General features: G+C 44.6%; 1 protein-coding gene across 5 annotated transcripts in view; it reads left to right on the top strand.

The window, feature by feature from the left end:
- Positions 1-25625, top strand: part of CHD6 (chromodomain helicase DNA binding protein 6) — a 192662-nt gene that overhangs the window by 114060 nt on the left and 52977 nt on the right. For all 5 annotated transcript variants that reach the window (XM_059407015.1, XM_059407012.1, XM_059407013.1 and 2 more), the window contains 4 exons: positions 7694-7889; positions 22111-22275; positions 23784-23963; positions 25194-25304. In XM_059407015.1, the coding sequence (XP_059262998.1) occupies positions 7694-7889; positions 22111-22275; positions 23784-23963; positions 25194-25304 (652 nt within the window). The remainder of the gene's footprint in view (positions 1-7693; positions 7890-22110; positions 22276-23783; positions 23964-25193; positions 25305-25625) is intronic.

The raw sequence follows: 25625 nt of genomic DNA, 5'->3' as shown, positions 1-25625 counted from the left end.
TGTGGTTATCCCTTCAGGGTCATTGTGAATGTTCCCAGTTATTTCCTTAAGATAAATTTTGATGTACAGTTTTAAAAGCACTTGATACATATTTCCAAAACACCCTCTAGAAAGATATTGCTACTTTGATGTGATGCCTTTTAGCAGTGCTTTCCCCTCCACATACTCTGATCAGTAATGTTTTTGCCACTTAATCTTAGCTCATCCAATGAGCCAAAATTATGGTTTCTTGTTTTAAGTTGTATTTCTGAGTAATAATGAAAGTAAATATTTTCCGTATATATTAGCTATTTACAGTTTTGTGTGTGTGAACTGCTTATTCATGCTTTTCCTCCATTTTCTGTTGCTCTTTGCCTTTTTAATATAAGAATAACTTGTTTACTTAAGAATATAGCATAAATACTTCCCCAGTGTGGTTTTTGACTTTTTGTTTATGGGTATGGGTTTTGTTTATCTTTTTTTTAGAAGTTTCAAGTTTTGTAATAGTCAAAACTCGCATTCTTACAACAGCTTTAAATTAACTTAAATGCTTATTTATACTTAAATTTAAAGTTAAATGCGTAAACTAATAGGCTTAAAAAGGCTTCGCCTATTCCTGAACCGCACACTCATCTAAATATTCCTAAGTATTTTCTTTACACTTTTTTTTGTGGTTTCTTCACCCTAGCTGCATCCAGCAGTGTTCTTCTGGCCTTAATATCCTCGTTAACTTTTCTCTTTTTAATTTAGTTTTTATTTCCAGCAAAGTTATACACGCACATACTTTAAAGAGCCAAACTGTTTTGTCAGACTTTTGAGAAAGCGCCTTTCTGGATAGCACCCTTCCCTCCCAGCCCCAGAAACTCTTACTTTAAATTCTTTTTATGCTGTTTCTTTGAGTACTTATAGCCATACCTAAATAATGTTAGCAGTTGTAATTTCTTGATGATTTGTAGTTTTCGGTATTACCTGTTCCCAGTGTGGGAGACGAGCACAGTCTTCTCTCCTTGCCCCCGTCACTGCCGCATGACTTGGGCAGATACTGAGCGACAGCCCAGCCGTCTAGTGTGCTGTTTATGATCTTTTTTCTACCTTTTTTTTTTTTTAAAGATTTTTTATTTATTTGACAGAGAGAAATCACAAGTAGTCGGAGAGGCAGGCAGAGAGAGAGAGAGGGAAGCAGGCTCCCCGCCGAGCAGAGAGCCCGATGCGGGACTCGATCCCAGGACCCTGAGATCATGACCTGAGCCGAAGGCAGCGGCTTAACCCACTGAGCCACCCAGGCGCCCCAATTTTTTCTACCTTTTTAAACTAAAAATTATCTTTTTATTTGATTGCCTGGTTTTCTTTTTCTATTTCCTTATTACAATTTCAGCTCCCAAACATATCCTGGTTGTCTCCATCTCCGCAGTGTCTGCTGAGGGCCTCCCCTCCCGCACGGGCCCTCCCCTTCCACATGCTTCCCCTTGCGCGTACCCGCTGCCACCTCCCCCTGCCTTCATCACGCTGGCAGGTGTCTTCCCTTCCCATTTGGATGAAATCTCCGTGGTAGATTCCATGGATGGCTTCAGGGAGCTTCTGAAGAAGGTAGATGATAAGGGAATGTGGACAGTCCCTGGAATGTTTTCAGGCCGCTTTCCTTGAGTAACAGTCTGGCTGGGTTTGGGAGTCTAGGCTAGGAATAATTTCCCCACAGAATTTAAAGGATTTGGCCCACTGTCATCTAGCTTCCATGGTTGCTGCTTAGAAGTTCAAAGCCCTTGTGCTTCGTGGTCTGAGCATGTGACATGTTTTTCTGTTCAGAAGCTTTGATTTTTCCTCTTTTTCCCAGTGCTGTGGAATTCTGCACGGAACTGTCCTTTGTATGGGATCCATTAAACTTGATACTGAGCAGGTCTTTCTCATCTGAAATCGGAGTTCCTTCAGTTCTGGGGAATTTGTATTTTATGTTCCATTTAAAAACTTCTTGTTCTGTTTTCTCTTTGTGGATCTCCTGTTGTTTATATGTCAGACCTTCTGGACCAGTCACCTGATTTTCTTTCCTTACCATCTCACTGTGTTTTGCTACACCTCTGGTGGAATTCTTTCTTGTACTCTGTCCTCCCTCTTTAACCGCTCAGTTTTCATTATGTAATTATATTTTCAATTTCCTAGAACATTTCTTCTCTAAATTTTCAATTTTCATAGCATTTAACTGATTGTTTCACAGATGCATTGTCTGCCTTTCTGAGATATCATTATAGAGGGTTGTTTGGTGGTGGTTGTTTTTTAGTCTTCCTACAGTGTCTGTTTTCTCCAAGTCAGATTTTTTTTTCTTTTCGTTCGTTTGCGTCCCCTTCACGGTAGGACTCTAGGTTTGCGTTTTTTCTCCTTTGAGCCCTTTTAATATTACTCCACTGTGTTCTGGCCCCACGGTTTCTGACAAGAAGGTCTGCTGGCATTTATGTCCCTCTTTCTCCTGTACGTAATCTGTTGTTTTACTATGATTTTATCTTAAATCATTTGACTGTGATGTGTGGCCTTCGCCCTGTGCAGATTTCAGTGAGCTGCTTAAATTTGTACGTGTTTATGTTTCATCCAGCTCTGGAGGGCTTGGTCGGTATTCCTTCAGGTTCTTTTTCCCTTTTGCCCCATTGTTTTATTTCTTTGTGAGCCTCCAATCACCTGTATGTTTGACCTTCTCTTATGGTTCCACTTTCCATAAGCTCTGTTTTTCTATTTGTCTCAGTCTGTTTTTTCTGTCTTCCGGCACCCTGACTCTCTTCTCAAGTCATTTCTGCCCTGCTTATTACTACACCCCTTCAGTGCTTTCCGTATTTTAAAGCTTGTATTCTAGTTCTAAGCTTTCTACGTGTTTCTTACCTTCAGGTTCCTTTGCTGTGATGTCCTGTCTTTTCTTTATTACATACATTCCTTCACTGAGCGTAATTATAATAGCTGCTTTAATTATAACATTTTAGATGTGACACCTGTTGATTGTCTTTTTCCTTAATAATGGGTCACATTTCTCCTGTTTCTTCACACAATTTCATTGCATAATTTTGGGGTTTCCCTAGAACATAGTCAATATTTTGTTGTGGACGTTCAGGATTCTGTTCTGCTGCTGCAAAGAGAGTGAGTTTTATTTGGAGGCAGTTAACTAGGTGAGATTCTGCGTGCTCTTCCTGTCGGTGTCTGGTCAGCAGCAGCTCTGGCCTGAGCTGAGGCAGCCTTCAGTCATGTGCGAGTGGGAGACGTCAGCCTGTCTTCGGTAGAGTCTAGAGCCACAGTTTGGGGTGTACCGTCTCTGTGTCTCTGCTTTCTGTAGATCCCTTCTCCCTGCTGGCAGTCCTGGTTGCCCCAGACTCCTTCCTCTGGTGCGTCTGGTCCAAAAGACAGCAGCTGTTTATCCGAAAGGCAGCTGCCCTGTACCTCTGCGGCCGTGACAGTGGCGTCCCCTCTGGCTGGAACTGTACGTGTCTGGTCCTCCCCAAAATCAGCTTTCTTGCCTCAACTCTCCAGTGCCCTGAGATTCGTTTTTCTCTTCATTCATGGCTTTTTTTGGTTTTTGGTTTTTGGTTTTTTGTGTTTTGTCCATTTGTGGTTGTTACTTGCTAGAGGGCTGGCATGTGAGGACCTGCCCACTCCATCCCTGAAGCAGAGCCCCCGGGACTCGGGTCAGAGGCTTCCTTCCTGTGCGTGAACACTGTCCGTGTAGCTGGACCACCCGTGTCTGTATGTCAGGACGTCTCTCCCTCTCTTCTGCATAGAGGATGGGAACTTGATTGTACTGGGAGCCGATTGTGGGGAAGCGCTGGAGAGAAATAGCTGTGGTTAGTATCTCATGGGGTAGAGCACAGTACAGGTCTTCTGTTTCTACCCTCTTCGAGGCTGGGGTGGGGGAATCTATAGGCTGGTACTTGACCTTCAGCCAGTTCCTCTGTTTCAGACTCTTTGCATCCCCATTTTCAGGATTACCTGGTACCACCAATGCCTGATCCTTTTGGATATTCTGCAGTATTGAATTAAGTTATTTCTTTCTCTCTGTCTTTCTTTTAATTTTTAAGTAGGCTTCATGCCTGGCATGGAGCCCAATACGGGGCTTGAACTCACAACCCTGAGATTAAGTCAGATGCTTAACCAACCAAGCTACCAAAGCACCCCTTGAATTAATACGTTTTTCTCACCTGAGAATCTTTAATTGGATTTCTTTGATTGCCTTTTATTTTACATTTCAGTCTGTAGTCTTTCTGCAATTTTGGCACATGTTATATATAATGGGGATCTAATTTATTTCCAAATGTGTCTGATTTTTTATTAGATAGTACATCTTTTCCTCCATTCATATAAAACAATGTCCATGAAATATACTTATTATCTATGTTGGTGTGTGTTTAACCTTTGTCTTCTTTTGATCAGTATTTCTATTCCTTTGCTCATATTATTGAGGATAAACTTCAGAATTATTCTTTTTTAATCTCTCCCTGACTGTAGTCCCTGACTACAGAAAAAAATACGTGCGTATACACACATATGCATATTTGTATTTATACATACATATATCCATTTGTTGGGATTTTGATGGGCTTTTTCACATTTAGTAGGACATCTTTGCCAAACTGAAGAACCTCATATATTTACTGCACATATTCAGGTCTTTTACATACACTGTTGCCTCAGTAAACTCTTATGAAGTACCTGCTTGGGCCTTGAACCTTGTAGGCATTAGGGACACGGTGAGCAAGGCAGCATGGGACCTAGAGTCATGTTCCGAGTCCAGCATAGTTCTCACTCTGAGCCTAATCCTGAGTATTCTGTCTGGGTCTGGCTGTTGTGAGTGGGATTTTATTTGTTTAATTCTTTATGTTTCCCAGCTAGTTATTGCTGAGAGATGAAAAAGCTTTCATTTCCCTTCAGGCCTTCTGAGGTCAGCATTTCCTGTTGTGCCAAAAGCGTGTCACCGCCTCCCTCCCCAAAACAAAGCACACAGGTTTTCCAGACTGCCACCTGCTTCTTGTTGAAATTTGACAGTGACTGAGAATTACAGTTTGATGAGCCACATAAACTCCCTGGGACTTTGTTCAAAATGTAGTTGACGCAGAGGGTTAATTGCTGCACTGATGTGTGGTGTGGAGAATTTTTTGATGTCTGATTTCTTCATTCAGACTTACTAGCCCTCAAGATTTTCTTTGTTCTCGAGCCTTGTTGCCTCTCCAGCTGTCAGTTTGGTTTTGTTCCCGTTTAATTTCATGCCATATTCTCATACCGGGGTGAGGGCATAGCCAAGGGATTTGGCTCAGAAAGGAGGGGGTGAGGAACAGTTTAAAAGAACTCACATAATGGGATGGATTTTTAGTTTTGTGTTCTTTGAGAGCACTCCCTCAAAACTGAACAAGTAATAGAAATGAGAATTAATGCTTCAGTCATCCTGCAGTTTCTATAACTGGTGTTGTATCATAGCTGGCAAAACCCTCTAATTGTATGGGAACTTTTTCCCTGGGTTGAGCTCTAGCATCACTATTCATCGATTTCTCCTCCTCCCTAAAGCTGTGCTGATTCCCTGCCCCCCTCGAGCCGTGGGCATCCAGCTCCTGTGTGATGGCTGCTGGGTCCTCTGCGCCTTTAGCATTACTTGTTCGCACGGGTGATGGTGGGGGTGGTGGCATCTCCTGTTTAATGGAATCTCAGCCTTGTCCCCTGACTCCAAGTCCTGTGCTGCTTCCATGCCATCACCCACGTGCCCAAACTCCTGAGTGCCCAGTACAGACCTCAGTGTACTGGCTTACCAGAACCGTGTCGGTGCCTATCGTTTTTTCCAGCTTCCACTAGACTGACAGCTTCCGAAATTTACTGATGTCTCTTATTTATCTTTAGTTTTCTCTTAAGTGTTTAGGGGAGTCTTTCCATCCTCCTACATTGAAGTGTAGGGTACAATATGGAGGCCGTACAGCAGACTGGCTAAGAATGTGAACTTGAAGTCAGATGGGTCTCAGTTTAATTCACTCACCTACTCGGTGGCTGGGCAAGTTAGTTTGCTTGTGGGGCTTTTGTTTCTGGTTTTGAGGCTTCCTCGAATGTACAGTGGCGATAACAATAAAACCAGCCTGTAGAGCCATCATGAGATGGAACTGGGATGGTGCATATCAAGCGTGTCTCACAGTGCCTGGCACAGAGCTTGACTCCGAAGAGCTTGCTGCTGATGTTACTGCTGTGGCTCTTGGTAATGCTAATGACCATTGTCTCTAACTACCCTTCTGGTTTTATGGAATCCAGACATACAGCCCTTCACTCATGTCTCCTGACCCAAGTTCATTCTAGTCTCCTTTCTAAGTCACTGCCTCCTGGTTTACGTGCTACATAGTCCCACGTTATTATGCTTCAGCTTATTGCATTAAAAAAAGAAGAAAAAGGGGAAATCTACACCTGTAATTCCAGGTGTTGATGCACTGTGGCCTTATAAAAGACAGTGTTTTCAGACTTGGTTCTTGGCTTTGCACGTGTCCCTTTTGAGCCTGAGTTGGTCTTGTTTCTCTCCATGTTATATCCTTGGATGGTTTCTTTACATGGATTTTCCTTTTTCTCGAGAAAGTCAGGATTATATTGCCATACTCTGTTTTCTAGAGCCATTCGCTCAGAGTCATCTACCCTTAGGGTGTCTGTCCTTATTCTCTTACCAGTTATTTATCTGAAGTCTTAGGAATCTGATTTCCCAAACTGGGCTGCTGGTAAGGTTTTTGTCAGGATCCATGTTCTTGACTGCCGTTGGGTCCAGGACGACTTGGTCCTTTACTCACAATGTTCCTTTTAGTTCTACTTTACCAACCAGTTCCTGCGTGGTGGTCAGATTGGGCCGAGGGTAACATCCCCTTATGAATTTATTCATTGTTAGGGTAAATAAGGAAATAGATGTTAGCAGCTGTCTGCATTGCTACTCTGTTTCAATTCTGTATTAATCACATGATTCCTTGATAAAGATACCGTCTGTGTACTTCAGTTGAATGGACAGATAGTAATACGTTCCCATAGCAGTTTTAGTTTTATTCTTCATTTTACCCTGTCCCCCCATCATGCTTTTCCCCCTTGTTTCCACACAGGTATGTGCCTTCTTAATGATAGTCCGCTTCATTTCCCCATTTTATTTCCCTCTAAAAAGTCCTCAGTTGTTGTCCCCCTGCCCCCAACACAGCTCAGAAACCTTCCTGTGGTTTCTGCACATGGCAGTGTGCTGCCGGGAGAACTGATGGGCCCGAAATGACCAGCCCAGGTGCACAAGGCCTGCGTGTGGGTGCGGTCTGCTTACCGTTTTCACGGCACCCCAGAGCAGCTACACACTGACTTGAACTTCGAGTCCTTGTTTAAGAGCAGTACTTCAAGTAGATGTTTGAGGCTCTTACTTGCTTTTCCTGGTCTTATGATTAGATTCAGTACAAGTAATAACTGGGAAATACTGGAGATTAAGTTGCTCATGCTATGGGTTCGTGGCTGTTATTTTTGGTTTGGTTTGGTTTTTTGTTTGCTTGTCTTTGGGGGGTGGGGCACGTTTTACAGTGCAGTCTTAGGCGCCTGCCCTGCTGCCCGTGTGGACGGGGGGGGATTCCTCACAGACCGCTGTCGGTTGGTCCAGATTTAGAAGTGAGGGAGGTAAGGCTGCGGGTCAACAGCTTCCTGAGTTGTTTGCTGCTCTCCATTGAAGTATGATTAACACCTGGGCTTTCGTTCGTTTGGGTCCCCTCAGATACACCTATGAGCGAATTGATGGGCGAGTACGGGGAAACCTGCGCCAGGCAGCCATCGACCGGTTCTGTAAGCCAGACTCAGACCGCTTTGTCTTTCTTCTGTGCACCAGAGCGGGAGGCCTGGGCATCAATCTCACAGCCGCCGATACCTGCATCATATTTGATTCAGACTGGAACCCACAAAATGACTTGCAGGTAACCACTAGGATGATTGCTGTTTGCCTTAGCTGCCCCTGGGTCTGAGAACATCCCCACGGGGCCGGCTTGCTGTAGAGCCTCTGCCCTCCTCGCACTGTGCTGTCAGCAGGACGGCAGGCTTAGGGCCTCGGGCAGGGGTCAACTGAATGAAAGTCAGTGTTGGCCTTTCCCACTAATCAGGGAGTGGCTCTTTCATTTTGCTTTAAGCCAAATAGTTTTTCACAGTGATAGCCTCCAAATATAGAATAAAACTACTGTTTATTTTTATTATCCGACATAAAAATATTAAGCCTAACTAGTTCTCTAATTCTCGATAATACAGAGTGATTCAGGCATTTTCACTGGTTGGTTTCTTAGATGGTCATATGTCCTGTGTAGTGAAGGAGACAGATAACCCAGAATTCCATTGCATGGCCCGGAAGACAGGCACCCGCCCTCTTCCATTTGCTCTCAACTCCGTGCTGCATGCCAGAGTTTATGTGTGCCCAGTCGAGAGAATTTGCTGACATGTTTTTTAGTTTTAACCAAATTAAATAATTGGTGGCTTTAAGATTATTGTAAAGATTAGAGTTAATACAGTTTTTAAAATAAGCATAAACAAGCAAGAAAATGACAGAGCTAACAGTTCTCCGGGTCAGAGTCCTCCATCTGCCCTGCTTCACAGTAATGGCATTCTGGCCACATTTGACACTATGTCAGCCAGAAAGATTCTGACTTGTCAAAAATATGATTTCTAGATTGACATCCGTTTTCATGAATGATGAACTCACCCTAAGTATATATTGTGTCATGGGATATTTGCCAATACTAGGATTATGGGTGTGTAGTGGGGAGGGGGTGGGTAGCTCAAAACCTTTTCCATGATACAGGGGGTTGATGAAAGACGTTTAGAGGCTGCTGTGTCACAAACCTGAAGGAGATTTCCCCCCCAGGGGGCCCTGTGAGGGAGGCAAGCCAAGCAGAGGAGCTCAGCTGGGGGCGTTTGAGCTGCTGCCTGGCCCGCCACTTCACACAGTCGTTCTGCTTTGCCTTTTTCATTTAATGAGTTTCTAAATAAGATTTTATTTGAAGAAAGCAGTCTACTAGTTGAAAAAATGGCAGTAATTAAATTATTAAGTTGGTGACAGTTGGCTAAAATTCAAGGGGTAAAAATCATTTGTAAAACAAACTGTGCAGCACTGTGTTGGGTGTCCAGCTTCAGAGAAAATCAGTGGACACGACTAGTTCCCCGTCGGGCCTCTCTACTGGTGAAGGGATATTTGGGTCAAAGGTGAGTTGCTAGATATAATAAATAGCCACTTTTTAAAAGCGTAATGTACTTAACACTGGCTTAAAAATAAGCAAAAACTAACATTTGATTAGGTAACTAGCAAGAACCTAATTAGGATAGTGTTATTGACCACGTGGTGGGAAGCTATCACCTGTTGGCAAGCTGGTTTGAAGTAGTTTGATTGGAATACAGCCACACCCAAACACGTGCCCTGTCCTGTTATGGTGGCAGAGTTGACTATCACAAGAGACCATAGCCCACAACATCTAAAATATTTACTGACAGATGCTCCCTTAAGTCTTTGCCAAACCTGTGAAGCTCTGTGCTCCTTTGCCGTGCTCCCCTGACTATGAGCCTGGGTACCTGGGAGATTGATGGGATGAGATGCCGAAATGAGATGGCCCATTTGAGCCCATGATGGCAAGGCATGCCTGGAGGAATTTCCAGGGTGGAAATCGGAAGCATGTATCTGATATCTGGAGGCAGGTCATGGTCACGACAAGGACTTGGGGATCACCACGCTTCACCTGGTGAAATCCTGGACATGACCAGTTGTGATTAGGTGCCCGTGCCAAGAGATGGATCTGGCAAGGGTGAGAGTGGTGGAGCCTGGTGGGGAAGGCGAAGTCATCCGAGGTGATTGCTCTGTATGCATAGCAGCCAGAGAGGGTGGGTGGGGCTCTCCGGAATCGGGGTCTGGGGAGAAGGAAGAAGCTTTGTAAAAGCTGTTTTTAATGTCCACTGCTGGGGAGCTGGCACAAGATGAATAAAAGGAATAGCAGCAAAGTCGGACGGAAATTGGACTGTGTGAAGCGTTTAGTCTGCGGAGTCAGTTTCTCGAACTTGCCGTAATGCTCAGCTTTGGTGGAGGAACAAAGACCACCACCACCCTGGGCCATCCAGGGTGGGAACTTGAACCAGAAATGTGGCAGAAGGTAAATGAGTGAGGGTGGCAGTGGCAGTCCTGGGTCCAAGCTAGAGGGAAAATTCCTCAACTCGTGGCCCCCAGACTCTCCACTGAGTCTTCTAGATCTCCTGCCTTTTGCTCTATTGTTATTGTTGTTGTTTTTATGTAAAGGTTTTATAGCTTAGAGGGAACTGTCCCCGTTTTTTTGAAATGTCAGCCAGACTGGGTAGAAATGAAAGAATTGGGAAGAGTAATGTTAGGGCAAGGAAGTCAGATCAGTGCAGTGTTAATGGGGAGTGGGATTTGTGGGCTGTGAAGAGGACATGATAGAGAAAGGACAGTGTGGTTCTGAGTCACCCACAGAGACGGAGCAAGGTTGTGTACTTGTTTGGCCTGGGGAGGAGCGTGAGGCTGTCCCCAGAACTGTGCACGTTCAGTGCGCATGCTCTCCCTGCCACATATCTCGTGCCGTGTGCGGTAAATACAATGTGGGGGAGAGAATCTGGACAATGGGACCATGAGACCATCGTGTGGTCCCCAGCACTTCAGCTAAGTTCAGCTGTGAACATCAGCAAAATGCATTCCTAACCCTAATAGAAAACTTAACCGGACTGTTCCCTGGTACTATCCTTTAGTTACATCACGTTTACTTACACATAGTTGTTCACACGTATGTGCAAAATCTAATATTTTCCGTAAAACGAGTGAAAGCTTTCAGTCATCCGTATTCTCTATGGTTATTAAAGAACCACAATTCTTGCTCTGATAGAAGATGATTGTATTTCTTTTGGAAGGTGGCCTTGGCACAGAACATTTATCTGTGGGTGGATTGAGGTGTGTTCTGCCTAATGTAAATATCAGAGCCCCAGAAAAAAGAATCTCATTATGAACAGGGTCTTACGCCCTACCCTAGTGGGATTTCAGCAATGCTCCAGAGGCCTCAGTTCAGATGATAGAAGATGTGAGTGTTCACTCTGGTCTCAGACAGCCTGGAAAGATCTGGTACAGTCCATGGATATCCCCAGGGAGGCCCGCATGGGCAAGCAGTGCCAGTGCTGGGAAGCTGTTTCTTGACTGATTGAAGGCAGACCCTCTCAGGGCCTTGAAAGTGAACCCAATCTGATTAGGGGAGGCTGGGCTCAGCTAAGTAGGCCTGAGTCCCTGAGGCAGGTCTGCAGGCAAAAGCTTCCATGGCTGGCGAACATAGCTCCTTTCTCTGAGAGCTCAGCTGAAAGTCAGACAGCACTGTTACACCTTTTCTGGTGCTTTTTCACTATTGTTACTGTTAAACACTGTTGTCATTTTTATGTAAAGGTTTTGTAGCTTAGAGGCAGCTGTCCTTTGTTTTTTGAAATGTCAGTGCAGATTCATCATTTTCTTCTGATCGTATGGCTGGGATTTTCTGTGCTTTGAGGATAGAATTAGGCTTAGGAATCACTAAGTGTTTTTATTTTTTTTAATCTAGGTCTTCATAAAACAAATGACATCAGGTGTCTTACGCTCCTTCCTTTGGTCTCGTTAGAGCCTGAGGACTCCAGTAAATTCTGTCCCTCTTTCATGCCCAGATCTGAGCCATTTAAGAAATAGACACAGCAGGGGATCAGAGGATGATCTGTAGGGGCGCCTCGGTGGCTCATTTGGTTGAGTGTCCAACTCTTGATTTTGACTCGGGTCGTGATCTGAGGGTCATGAGATATGTTGGGCTCCACAGTCAGTGCAGAGTCTGCTTGAGATCTTTCTCTCCCTCCCTTTCTTGCTAAAATAAATAAGTAAATAAAATCCTTAAAAAAAAAAATATCAGCTCTAATCACCTGTGAAGGTGGATTAGATGACACAGCTTGACCTGTTGCCAGAATGAGGCTCTCTCAGACTCCTGTACTTACACACCCTCCCTGTAAGGTTGACCGGACCCACAGTGAGCTGCTGGCGGCTGTCTGTGGACAGAGGCTGCACCCTCTCACCCCAAGGTTGACCGGACCCACAGAGAGAGCTGCTGGCGGCCATCTGCGGACAGAGGCCACCCCCCTCACTCCAAGGCTGACCTGACCCACAGAGAGATGCTGGCAGCTATCTGGGGACAGAGGCCACCCCCCAACCCCAAGACTGACCCGACCCACAGAGAGCTGCTGGCAGCCGTCGGTGGACAGAGGCTGCCACTGATCAGGGCTATGGCTGATAGAAGAGCGTCTGCACTCCTCAAGAGAGGAGGGGAAGGGGCAAGAACGGTTTCACTGATCAGCCCATCTCCTCCATTTTGGAAGACGGACAGGGAGAAGGAGGGTTGAGAGCAGACACTTCCTCTGGAAGCACAAAGATGGGGACCTAGGACTTCTGCTCTGTGAGCCTGGCAGCACTTCCCTCCCACAGCTCCCTGTCCTCCCTTCCAGAACAGTGAAGTTTATTAGGATCTAGGATAGGAGCCAGGCACTACTCAGGGATAAAGAGAGAATCGGGGGCACCGAAGGACCGCACCTGTCTCAGAGGTGAACCAACTCAAGGTCCCTTTAACAGGCACATCTTCCCTAGAGGTAGCCGGTAAATGCCACATCTTCCCTCAGATCTTGAATGTGTCTGTGTTAACTTCAGTGCATATAAGACAATCAAGAGCGTAAGTTCACCCTTTCTCCCCTTCATTCGGGAGGCACAGCTGTGAGCCAGTTCTGGTACGTCAGGTTTCCCAGAGCACCAAGGTAAAGAAATAGTAAAGGTATTGACTGTAGCCCGAGCATGAAAACGAGCAGTGAAAAGCGGGTTTCTGTTCTTCTGGTTTGCAGGAAGCCAGCAGTATTGCTAGCTGTGAGGGCAGAGACCGGCCTTCTGGGAGTAGTAGGGTACCATGCGTCCCCTCACAGAGGCCACCAGCACCTTGCTTTCTTATGGCCCTCTGACACCTCAGATGCTCCTCTGGGAACTTTTTGGTCTTTTGGACCAGAGTTCCTAAGGGCCGGACGGGGTCAGGGGTCACCGTGGTAGGGCCGGACGTGGTAGGGCCTGTCCCTCCTGTGGATGAGGTCCCTGGAAGGAGGGTTCAGAAAGCATGGGAGCAGAGCTGCTGGAAGAGGGCACAGCTCCAGGGGAGTGTGACAGCTGCCTGTCCACAGCATTTGGGAAGGGAGAGGGAATCCCCCCCTGAGGAGCGAGAGCCCTTTCCACGGTCCGTTCCCAGGGGCCTGATGCCCTGCTCCAAGAAGGGAAACTTGGCGGTCTCCTCGGCCTCTTCCTCCATGGCCGCGCGTTGCCGGCACCGACCCTGTTAACAGTATGTAGGCCTGGACCTCGGAGGGCTAGACTCCACTGGCGTTGCTTTTCTTTGCTGGAAAAAAGTTGGGAATTTGTGGATGTTCTGTTACATGTTCTATGCATTCAGTATTTGCCGAACACCGGGGCATGCCAGGAGCTGTTCATAGGGCTGGAGACACAGCAGTGAGCAAGACCAGTGGTTAGTGCTCTCGTGGGGCTTTCGTTTCCGTGGGCCGACAAGGAAAACTAGATGAGCTAGTTGCAGATCGCCATCCTCGTTACAAAGAAGCTAAACAAACTCAAAGGATGAGAATGGTGGCGGTCAGTGCCCTGTCCTAGAGTGTGGTCTAGGAAGCTTTCTTTTAAGAAGGTGACATCTGAGCAGAGACCCAAGTGAGGGGTAGCATCCAAATCTGAGATCAGAAGGAAGAATGTTCCAGACCAAGGGAACAAAGGGTGGGAACAAGCATAGGTGGCGCCCCTGGGGCAGCTGGAGAGGGCCCTGAGGACGCACCACAGGCTGCAGGTAGTGAGTCCTGCCTCTCCTTCCAACGTCCTCCCCTTGTCACTCCCCACTTTTTTGGCTGCCCTGAAGCACCCTTTCCCCATGCTACTCACGCTTTTCTCCTGTGCTCAGCCTGCTCTTGGCTGACTTCTTGACCCCTTTAGTGAGCCCTAGACAGAAGCCAGGCCCTGGGGAGACAGCAGTGCTCAGGACTTCGGGTGATAAACTGAGTCACGCAGTAGAAATGGAGAGGGCAGGTATCTGTGCTATTTCCCAAAAATGTTTACATTTTAAGAGAGGATCATGCCTTTCCCAAAGGAACAGATTTGGAGCCAGAAACTTCTACTCCAAAGCAGGCCTGCAGAAGAGATGGTTAAGGGAGGACAGCGCCCAGCCCACCCTGGCTCCTGCTGCGGGGAGAGCCGCTGCCGTCCTTTGCAACAATAGTTGGCCAGTGGATGCAGACTTTTAGAGTGCCAGGAGAGATGTAAAATTGCTGGGCCTGAAATAAAATATTAGGGCAAAGAAGGTGGGCCTGGGAAGCCATGCCAGCACGCTAGCATGGGGTCGGGCTCAGGCCGCTGTTTTTGTGTTCTCTGAGACGCAGATGTTCACTGAGGACTAAGTAGCATTGTAAATAAAGTATTAGAGAAAACGTATTTTTAAAATGTAGGTCATGATTTGAAAAAGTAGATCAGGGTCAGAAGAGGAGTCAACATTATGCTTGGTTCTTTGTACGAGCTCTTTAATTGTTAGGTGATCATACAAGGTTATGCCACATTCTGGATTTGGAATCGACAACAGCTAAGTCACGGGCTGGTACCGGTTTGAAATCTATTGCTGTTCAGTTCAGCTGCTCCCCGGACTTCTTCCCGTTGCGGTCACTGGGATCTGTGCCTGGTTGTTTGTTTCTAATTTTCTGAACGTCACTGCTTGTTTCTGGTAGGCCTGTCTTTGTTCACTTCGAACGTATTAAATCGTAAAGAACAAACCGTGAGTCGGCACATCATGCGGGAAAGCACGAGAGCTCCCCGCCCTGTCCTTGGGGGCGGAGGTTCTGTGCCGTCGTGTTTGCACGTCATCTCAGCTGCTGCCCTGGTTCTGAGCGCTCCTCCATTTACCACGTTGTTTTGTGTGTGAGTTCTGGTTAGGGAATTGAGGACTGCCATGGGGGGTTAACCGTGAAAGGATGAGTATCTTAAATGTGACAAGACTCATCCTCTTATCTTTCAGGTAAGTCCTCTTGGGAGAGCATATATGTATCTTCTGGGGTCATTCAGCTGCTTGTGACAGTGTCCCCCACCCCCCAAAACAGGTATGATTTTCTCCATTAACAAGGAATCTAGAGATGGGTAGTCCAAGGTAAAGTGGATTTAAGGTATCATCAGAGCCCTGCATTCCTTCTGTCTTTCTGCTCCAGCATCCTCAGGGAATGCAAATTATATCCTACGTTCCGAGATGGATACTGCAGGAAGGATAGGGAAGGAGCTTGTGATGCATTCCTCGGGGGAGCGGATGTTTCCCAGAATCCCCATCGACTTCTGCTGCATCTTACTGTCCAGGGTGTTCCTCATCATCCCGGGGAGGCTGGAGATGGTTTCTGGTGGACACGCTGCTGCCCTCTGCAAGGATCAGGGTTTTGGGAGTGAGCTATAAAGGGAGTGTGGATACCAGGAAGGTAGTTAGTGGTGTGTGCAGCACTCCTGTATCCGACCTGTGCTCAGAACATTTCTTAAACTCCCTCTTGTAATTTATCTTCAACATCAGATGAACCAGAGAAAGAAAATCAGTGTCCCTACTTGTGGCCACATATTAATATTGCTTTACATGTCCCATGTGCCATATTATTACCTTGTTCCCTCCCATCAAATCTTCTAATAGATCTGCTGCCACTAAAGATACTGAAAGGAGATGTGACAACTAATTATAATAGCCAAAGGCTTAACAACTTAGCTGTCTAGCAATAGAAGACTGATTGACTAAGCCATGGTATTTTCAACTTTGATAAAAGAATGAGGAATGTGTCTCGTCTCTTGAGTATATTTTTGGGTGGGGGGGAGATAAGGTGGAAAAAATATGTATAGCATGCTAGCGTTTATCTAAAAAAAGCTGTGTGTGTGTCTTGTCTCTTTCTGCCCTGCCTCCCAAAGGAAAGATAAAACAAACAAAAAACGCTTTATTTTTAAATTGTTGCCTATAGGGAGAGTGAGGGAACAGCATGGAGGTGACAGGGATAAAAGCTACTTTTTTCAAACATGCCTTTTTGTATATTTGACTGTGGAAGCACCCTGGGTATTTTATAACATTATAAAACAAAATTAACTTTTAAAAACTTTAGTGTCTGGGGTGCCTGGGTGGTTCAATCAGTTAAGCATGCGACTCTTGGTCTCAGCTCAGGTCTTGATTTCAGGGTGCTGAGTTGAGACTCTGTGCTGAGCTCCACACTGGGAGCGTTCAGAAAATTAGAAACAATTACAAAAAAAAAGTTAAAAAATTTTTATTCTGAAATCATTTTAAACTTTAAAAAAAGTTGCAGAATATTGCAGAGTTCTAGGACCCTTCACCAAGCTTTCCTTAATGTTAACATTTCATGTTATCATAGCCTACTTATTGAAACCAGAACATTAACATTGACACAATAATCTATAGACCATACTCATATTACTTCAGTTTCGTAGAAATGTTATTTTTCTGGTCAGGGATCCAATGCACGTTCTCCTATTTCCTTTAGAAATCCTGACTCCTTAGCCTCCTCCAGTTGCGACAGAGTCTGTCTTTCCTTATCTTTCATGACCTTGACACTTTTGAAGGGTTCTGACCAGCTGTCCTTCAGTTTGTGTCTGCCCAATGTTTTCTCATGATCGGATTTGAGGTTACGCATTTTCAGCAAGAATATCATAGAAGTGTACATGTCCTTCTCGGTGCATCATTTCGGGGGTATATAGGCTAATACATCTTATTGCTTGTGATGTTAACCTTGATTACTTGGTCAAGGTAGTATCTGCCAGGTTTTTTCACTGTAAAATAACTATTTTATTTTTACTTTGAAACTTAATTAGTATCTTGGGAGGGGATATCTTGAGACTCTGTAAATATCCTGTTTCTCACCATACTTTTGCCTGTTAATTTTAGCATCCATTAGTGGTTTTGCCTTCAACAGTTACTACCATGGGGTTTGGCGCCTCGTAATTTTCTATTTCCGTCATTTCCTTTACACTTATTAATTGGAATCCTATAGAGAACAGCTCCTTCTCCCTCTTTATTTCCTTATACCAGTATGGACTCATTTTATTTATGGCTTGTACTCTCTTACTCTCCTTATTTATTTTGTTGTTCATACTTGGTCACTAGGAGCTCCTTCCGGTTGGCTCCTGTGTCCTTTCGACCTGCCCTCATCAGTTTTTGAGCACTTCCTTTCTGGCCCCACAAGACGTTCAGGCTCCTGTTGCATTTTTCCTGCCACAGCCGTAAAATTGGCAGTTCTTCCAAGGATCACGGATTCCTTTCATGTAAGAATGGCATTTACGGGCACCTGGGTGGCTCAGTCAGCTAAGCGTCCGACCCAGGTCATGATCTCAGGGTCCTGGTATCAAGTCCCGTGTTGGGGTGGGTGTCCTGCTCAGTGGTGAGTCTGCTTATCTCCCTCCTCCTGCTCACTTGCTTGCTCTCAAATAAATAAATAAATCTTTAAAACAAACAAACAAAAAAAAAGGAATGGCATTTAGCCACCAAGATCTGGCTACTAGGGATGCCCATTGCTGCTAGCTTCTAGACTCTCTGAGCAGACAGAGCTAGGACATGCACGTACATGTACTTGACACAAGCACTTACATCACACATCTTTACTTCTTCCTATCTGTCTACCCTCAGTGGGTGCTGATTCCAGTCCAACAACACAGGATTCACTCCAGCCTTCCCCTCTTCCTTCTTTTTAACTCCTTTCTCTGTTTCTCTTTCTCCTTCAGTCTCATAATAACACAGTATATTTACTCATTTGTTCAATCCTAGTATGTACATAAACTCGTTGCAGAATTCCTAACCCATATTCTGTAAAATAAATAAATTTACCACCATACAATGGACTGTAGTAGTGGGTTGGTTTTTTTGTATGTTTGTCATTAGTCTTGCGGTATATAATCAAAATACCATTTTCCAAAGTTACTTGGTTTGGTTTTCTTCTTTCCCACTCCCTTCATTATGGTTAAATTAATGGGGGGGGGGATCAGTCCTTAAAATGCAGAAGCAAAATGAAACCATTGAATCTAGCTGTATATCAAGGGGACGGGGTGTAACCCCAAGGGAGAAATTATTTCAAATGTTTTATTTAATATTTTTGACATTTTCATTTTGATATAATTTCAGTTTGCAGATTCAGTATAGCCTTTATCCAGATTCACAAACTCTTTATATTTTGCCCCATTTGCTTCATAATTTTGCCCTCTCGCTCCCCTACCTCTCTGAGTACATAGGTAGACTTAAACAGATGTGTGCACGCACCGTTTTTGGTCTGAACCATTTGAGAGTAAGTTGACCCCCCTCAAGTACTCTAGTATGTATTTCCTAAGTACAAAGATATTCTCTTTTTTAACCACAGTTTTGTTCTCAGAATCAGGAAATAAGAAAACGGTCTTTAGTCCACAGTCTGTATTCAGATTTATCATTTATTTCAGTGTCTTTTATAGCCACTCTTCCCCAGCCTGAAGCCCGTCTAGTCCAGGAGCACCCATCACCTTACTGCCCACATCTTTAGTCTTCTTGAGTCAGAAGAGTTCCTCAGTCTTTCATTTTTTTTTTTTAACAACCCTATGTTTTTAAGGAGTGCAGGCCAGTTCTACATATTATCCCTCCTTCTGTGTTTCTTATTTCCTCAGGATTGGATTCGAGCTTAGTAACACCACTGAAGTTGATACATCCTTCTCAATATATCACATCAGGAGAAACATGATGTCTGTTTGTGTGTTAATAGGCACTTAGATATCTTAGTTAATGGGTATCTACCAGAGGTCTCCACTATAAAGTTGCTGTTTTTTCCTTTGAAACTAATAAGCAATTTTGGAGAGATACTTCAAGACTGTATAAATAAATATTTTTCTAAGCTTTGTTACTTGAACTCTTGTTAGTCATATTCTACTATAAGAAAGTTTTCCCTTTTTTCTCCCATTTATTTATGTCATCATGTACTCATGGGTTCTTTTTTCGTTCAGCGGGCTATATTGCACTACTGTGTTTATTTCGGTACTCAGATCATCCTGGACATAGCCAGTGGTGAACCTCTTCAGGCGGATGGTGTTGTCTGGGCATGTCTCCATTCTTCTTCGCCCACTTCCTCATGTTCCGGCACAATAGTATGTTTGGGGCTCGTCCTGTACTTTTTCTGCCTCCAACCCTGGGATTAACTACTTCTCTCACATACCTAGGTTTTGTCTTAATGGAGAATCTATTTAGAAACCAAGATCTGGGAGTGAGTTATGGCCTTTGCTATTGAGATACTGTTGCTCCTGGGTGCATTTGGTGGAGATACCTAGAATACAGACACTCAGAGAATATAAATGCACAAAGATACAAAATATGCATTCATTTGTATGTGTGTATATGCACATGTATAATAAACCTAGAAACACACATATATCCATATCTGTTTCTAGACCTGTACGTATGTGTATGTTTATATCCACACAGACACACACCCAGCCACGAGTTAATGCTGAAACCTCTCCAGATCCATTCTAATACCACAGTTACTCTAGGTTTTTTTTTTTTTTCTTTATGGATTTAGAACTTCCTTCTTCTACGAAAACCCTAATTACTATTTTCCTCAGTATATTTACCCATTTCCTCAAAGTTATATTACATAGAAAGTAGTTTCACCTTTTCTGACCCCACCACTGGGCAAAAAAAGAAACCTACCTGCCACTGTGTATTTAAAACACTGTAATTTGAGTGTACATACTTAGTGGGATATAACCCTGAGGGGAGGAAAACAAAAATCTTGCATTGTTTTTAGTAATTATGTTTTGAGGAGATCATAATAATACAGTTTTTCTGAGACTGTTACATAAGTTGTGGGATAAATCAAATGAACAATGATACTGGTATGGTTGAGAATTGAGCCTTCTGACATGGTTAGAAAGAGATACAGATGTGTGGTTGGTAAAGTTAGAATCCCATGCTTTTAAGTTTGGATTACAAATAATGGTATGATCTTATGATGTATTTTGCCTTATATATGCACATGGTTGTATACACTATACACACACACACACTTCTAAATCAGCCTAGAAACAATGACCTACCTAATAACAAGGAGCACCTCTGGAGCATCCAGACTGTCACTGAAAGAAATCAGGACTCCCGGAAGAACATGGCCGAACTCCAGGTCTGGGCAGGAAATCTATAGTAGGAACAGGGAACATGTCATACCAGAAAGCAAACACAAATAGCCTGTCCATATCCATTTCTTTCCATATGTATGTGTGTATGCGCACGCGTGCGCTCACACCCACCTGTAACCATGGGCTCATATGGATACCTCCAAATCCATTTTAACACCAGAGTTTATTCTCATCATGCTCCTTTTTGTATTCAACTGGATCATGTCAAAAGAATTCAGGAGAAATTTCCCGCGGGAGAAAGAATAACGACAGTGGGATAAAACATAGCATATATATTTAAATGCATAACCTCATTGTGGTGTTTAAAAAATAAATAGAAAAGTCTTCATTGGTCACCTTTTAGAGGATATTATTTTGGAAACTGATTTAAACGAAGAGAAGGAAGGAGCACCTGGGTGGCTTAGCCATGTCCCATGTCTGACTCTTGGTTTTAGTTCAGGTCCTGATCTCGTGGCTCATGGGATCGAGCCCCGCGTGGGGCTCCACGCCCAGCAGGAGTCTGGTTGGATATTCTCTCCCTCTGCCCCTTCCCCCACTTGTACATTCTCTCACTGCCTCTCTCTAAAATAAATAAAGCTTTAAAAAATAAAGAAAGAATCAGGCATTTAGCTTGTCTTTTCTACAGGAACGGAACATCAGGATAACCAAAAAATTCATGAGGGATTGTAACCTCTAATGAAATAGTGGATCTAGCCAATGATTATCACTAAGAGAAAGACAACGGGACATCATGTGCCTCCTGATGGAAATTCAAACACCACCAAGAAACACTTGCCAAAAGTCAAATCTTAACCTGATCAAGTCTCAAGATGTCCAGCTCCCAGTTTAGAGGAAATACAGGGAACATAGGAATGTAGGAACTTGTTCAGTGACACAGCCAGAACACAGGTGGCAAAATGTGGATTTGTCTAGAGGACAGAAACCTGGTCTCTCCAACAAAAATGTTGCATTTGAGGGGCGCCTGGGTGGCTCAGTCATTTGAACGTCCGACTCTTGATTTCGGCTCAGATCATGATCTCAAGGTCATGAAATAGTGGATCTAGCCACTCAGTGCAGAGTCTGCTTGTCCCTCTCCCTCTAGCACCTTCCCTCTCTAGCACTCTCATGCTCTCTCTCCCCCTCTCAAATAAATAAATAAAAGCTTTTTTCCCAAAGTTGTATCTGAAAAAGGGAGAGGTCGAAAAAGCAAGGAGTGTCTATAGATTGAAAGAGACTTGAGACCTATCAACCCGCTACAACATATGGGCCCTATTTACATCCTGATCCAAACAAGTACACTTAATATGCCTATGAGATAAGCAGGGAAATTGGGACACTGATGGGATGGTTTCTGCCAAGTTTTCATGTTTTGAAGTGTGGCAGTGGCAAAGACCAGAGTCCTTATCTTTCGAATTATACGTTAAGTATGTAAAGATGAAACCCTAGGATCCCTAGGATTTGTTTCATAATAGTCTTAGAGGGTAGAGGCATGGTAGAGATGAGACACGATTGTCCATAAGAGATCTTTCTACTTTTCTCTACTGTTGTCTCTGTGAGAATTTCTTCCTAGTAAAATGAGAGAGTGCTGCTACCAGCTCTGAAGCATTTGCCCAGAGAGAGGGACAGGCTCCTGGGAATGAGCGCCTACCCTCAGACGGCAAGCTGGGGATGGTGGGAAGCCATGTCCTTCTCATCACTTTATCCCAGCATATGGTAGTCGCTCCGTAAATAATGGTGTGAAGAAATGAGTTGAGTTTGAAGGGGCAGCTGACATCTGGGTGAATTTTGTTCCAAAACTCGTCCCGTGACTCATAACTGTGAGAGCCAGCCACTCACGCCACATGGTATTTAAGTGTTTCCCTGTTCCTTGGGCTGCTGCCATTATATCTGGTGACATGATGTGTATGACCTTCCCTCCTTCCCAGGCTCAGGCCCGATGTCACCGGATAGGCCAGAGCAAGGCCGTGAAGGTGTATCGTCTCATTACTCGGAACTCCTACGAGCGGGAAATGTTTGACAAGGCCAGCCTGAAGCTGGGCCTGGACAAGGCTGTTCTTCAAGACATAAACCGAAAGGGCAGCACCAATGGAGTGAGTATGACAGTACCTACCCAGGGTCCCCAAGAAGCACTCATCACACCGCCGGGGCCCCTCTGGAATCTTCCTTCCTACAGCTGTTTGGAGAGTCACATTCACTGAATGGAGTCAGCTCACACGGCTTTGTTGAGTCATTCCCCACAGCAGAAAGTAATTCCGGGTCAGCTGTCCACGTTTTACAGAGGCATAAAGGAAATCCGTAGGCTCCGTGATGGGGTAGGATCGCCCAACATGCAGCAATGTTTCAGTGAGCAGAGTTTCCAGCCATGCCCGTTAGAAGTCAGTAGATCTTAACACTTAACACTCGAAATATCTCTTGTCACCATATGCTCCAGACTTTGAGCCTCCTGAGGGTAGAGTGGGGCCGATTTTATCTGTATCCCACATGGCCCTTGACAGCACTCGGCATATTAAAGATGTTCAATGCATGATGGTCCGTGGAAAAAAATGAATGAATAAATTAGCAGCTTGCGATATGACAGTTAATAAAATCTCTTTCCCCCTCCACGGGAATGAAAAATTGCAGCTAAGATTCCTAAATCGTATTAAATTTCAGGCCAACAAAGCAGAGTATCTCCTTAATCTCTGGACTCAGGGCATCAAAGGTTGGGAATTAAAACCTTCTAAATGAGTTCTCTTCAGCCCAGATGTTCTATATCCTCTTAGCCGTGCATATGTTGCTAAGTATAATACTTCACGTTACCAGTGCTGGGAGTCATGGAATCCCCTCTTGTGACTGATAGAACGAGAACCAGATTCTTAATGAGAACCAGGAAAGGGTGTTTTGAACTCCCATTTCCTGTTTTCAACAAGCAGTTGAGAGGATCACACTTGGCACAGGATCCTTTCTTTAGTTGAGAAATGACATCATTTCCAATACTCATGTATTTATTTAATAATGAATAAGTCATCATTCTTTAGCTCGTTAGTACATCTGGAGGTTTTTAAAGATACAGACTCAAACTAAAACATTAAATATATCCTCTTCATGGTATGTAGTTTCAATGACTTGTGACATTTGATAGTAACTAATGTCCTGAGGAATGTTAGGGCCACTGGGTCATGTACTGGCTTTTATTCCAGAGCTCCCCATCGGGGATTATCTGCCTGCCTTCTCCATGGTTTTCTTGAGGGTCTTTATCTGGGCTTCAGTTTTCTTTCTTTCTTTTTTTTTTTTAAGATTTTATTTATTTATTTGACAGAGATCACAAGTAGGCAGAGAAGCAGTCAGGCGGGCAGAGGGAAGCAGGCTCCCTGCTGAGCAGAGAACCCGAAGCGAGGCTCAGTCCCGGGACCCCGAGATCATGAGCTGAGCCAAAGGCAGAGGCTTAACCTACTGAGCCGCCCTGGGCTTTAATTTTCTAAAACTTGTAGCCCCTATCTTTATTCTGACATGTGCGGTTAGTGGAGGAAGTGTGTACTGAATCATGAAGGCCAGATTTGAGGCTGTTTCTCTCCTGTGCATTTTCCGCTTTGTGAGTAGCCTTTGGTGACCTGTCCAGGTACAACAGCTCTCAAAAATGGAGGTAGAGGACTTGCTTCGGAAAGGCGCTTATGGAGCTTTGATGGACGAGGAAGATGAAGGCTCCAAGTTCTGTGAAGAAGACATAGACCAGATTCTGCAGAGAAGAACCCACACCATCACCATCCAGTCCGAAGGGAAAGGGTCTACTTTCGCCAAGGTATGGCACCCTCTGTCCAGAGTCCGTGTGTTCGGAGCGGGAGCAGAGAGAAAGCTATTCTTTGATCTTCACTGGCCAGGCTTTGTTTTCTCTATATCAAACCACTGAGATTGTCTACACATGTGTTTCGTGTGAGACTAAAAATGCAGGTTCTCGGGGGGGTGGGATTCTGAGTGACGAGCCAGAAGCTGTATGGAAAGAAAACAGCACTCCTGACTTCAGGAGCTGATCTTCATCAGGCAGGAAAGACACCTTGGTTTACAGCTTTGCACTGTTCACTCTTCACAAAGACGGCTCTGACCTCTTTGAGTGCTCCTCTGCATTTCCTCGTAGAGCCCTCCTTGACCCCTGTCCAAGCCCTGCAATTCTGATGAACATTCCATTCTCCAAACTGAAGCAAGTGTTTTTGCTCATTCCATGAGAAAAGAGATGTTAGTCTAGATTCCCATCTGCTAGTCTACATGCCCCTTTCCTCTGCCCTTCAGCTCACTGGATTTCGGATTGAACTAATGGGACCACTTACCAGATCACTCTCAGGTCCCTGACCACAGACTCAGGAGCTTTGTGGCCTGTGTGATTGACTTAGGTAGGACTTCTTCAGTGGGACAGCCTGTGCGTTACAGGTGCCCCTCATCTCAGTGCCCCTCACTGCCCAGCTCGGTGCCCTTTCTGCAGCGGTCACTTAGAAAGTGGTGAGCTGGAAGAAGGATCCTATCTAGGGAAGCTGGAATAAGCAGCCATTTTGCCGGGAAATGGACATCAAGTGACACATTGCCATTGTGTTCCAGGGGCTTTCTCTTGCTTCCAACTTCCAGTTCCAAAAAATGCTACATGTTGAATTTGTAATTTCCATACCCTATCTTTAGAAAAGAACGGTATTTTTTTTTAAGATTTTATTTATTTGCAAGACTGAGGACATAAGCCAGGGGAGGGGCAGAGGGAGAAACAGGCTCCCCGCTGAGCACAAGCCTGATTCCGGACTCGATCCCAGGACCCTGGGATCATGACCTGAGTCAAGGGCACAAGCTTAACCCACTGAGCCACCCAGGTGCCTGTAGAAAAGATCAGTCTTGAGATTTTCATATTCATTTGGGAGGCTCTATTAGGGGTTTTGGTTTCAAACACAGCTAGAACATACTTGAGATTCTGGTATGTTTGCTGTAACACAGGTGGTGCTACCAGTTTGTACTATGTTCAAGTGCAGTTTATTGACTTTTGTTATCTCCACAGGCTAGCTTTGTGGCTTCAGGAAACAGGACAGATATTTCCTTAGATGACCCAAACTTTTGGCAAAAATGGGCCAAAATAGCTGAATTGGACACTGAAGCAAAGAATGAAAAGGTACAGTACCAAGAATGTTCGATTCCATCACAACTTCTGTGTGTCTCATAGGACCATAAATTCCCAAACAGCTCAAGTCGTTATTCAATCCTGAGGCTTAGGTCATACGTGAGCTGCTGTATGTAGCATACTTAAAATATGCCTGACACATAGACAGAGCTTGATGGATGTTCGCTGTTAAAATTTTTAAATGACCTAATGGAACATGTAGTCGGCTGGACACCCGAGAAGTTTGACAAAGGCAGTTAGAACCGGAGCTCGCCACACACAGGTCAAGTTTAGCTCTGACCCAAGCCAGCATCCCATCCTTGGCATGTGACT

The sequence above is a fragment of the Mustela nigripes genome, chromosome 7, assembly GCF_022355385.1.
Source record: "Mustela nigripes isolate SB6536 chromosome 7, MUSNIG.SB6536, whole genome shotgun sequence".
In the NCBI taxonomy this organism is placed as follows: domain Eukaryota; kingdom Metazoa; phylum Chordata; class Mammalia; order Carnivora; family Mustelidae; genus Mustela; species Mustela nigripes.
This window is presented reverse-complemented; position numbering and strand designations above follow the sequence as displayed.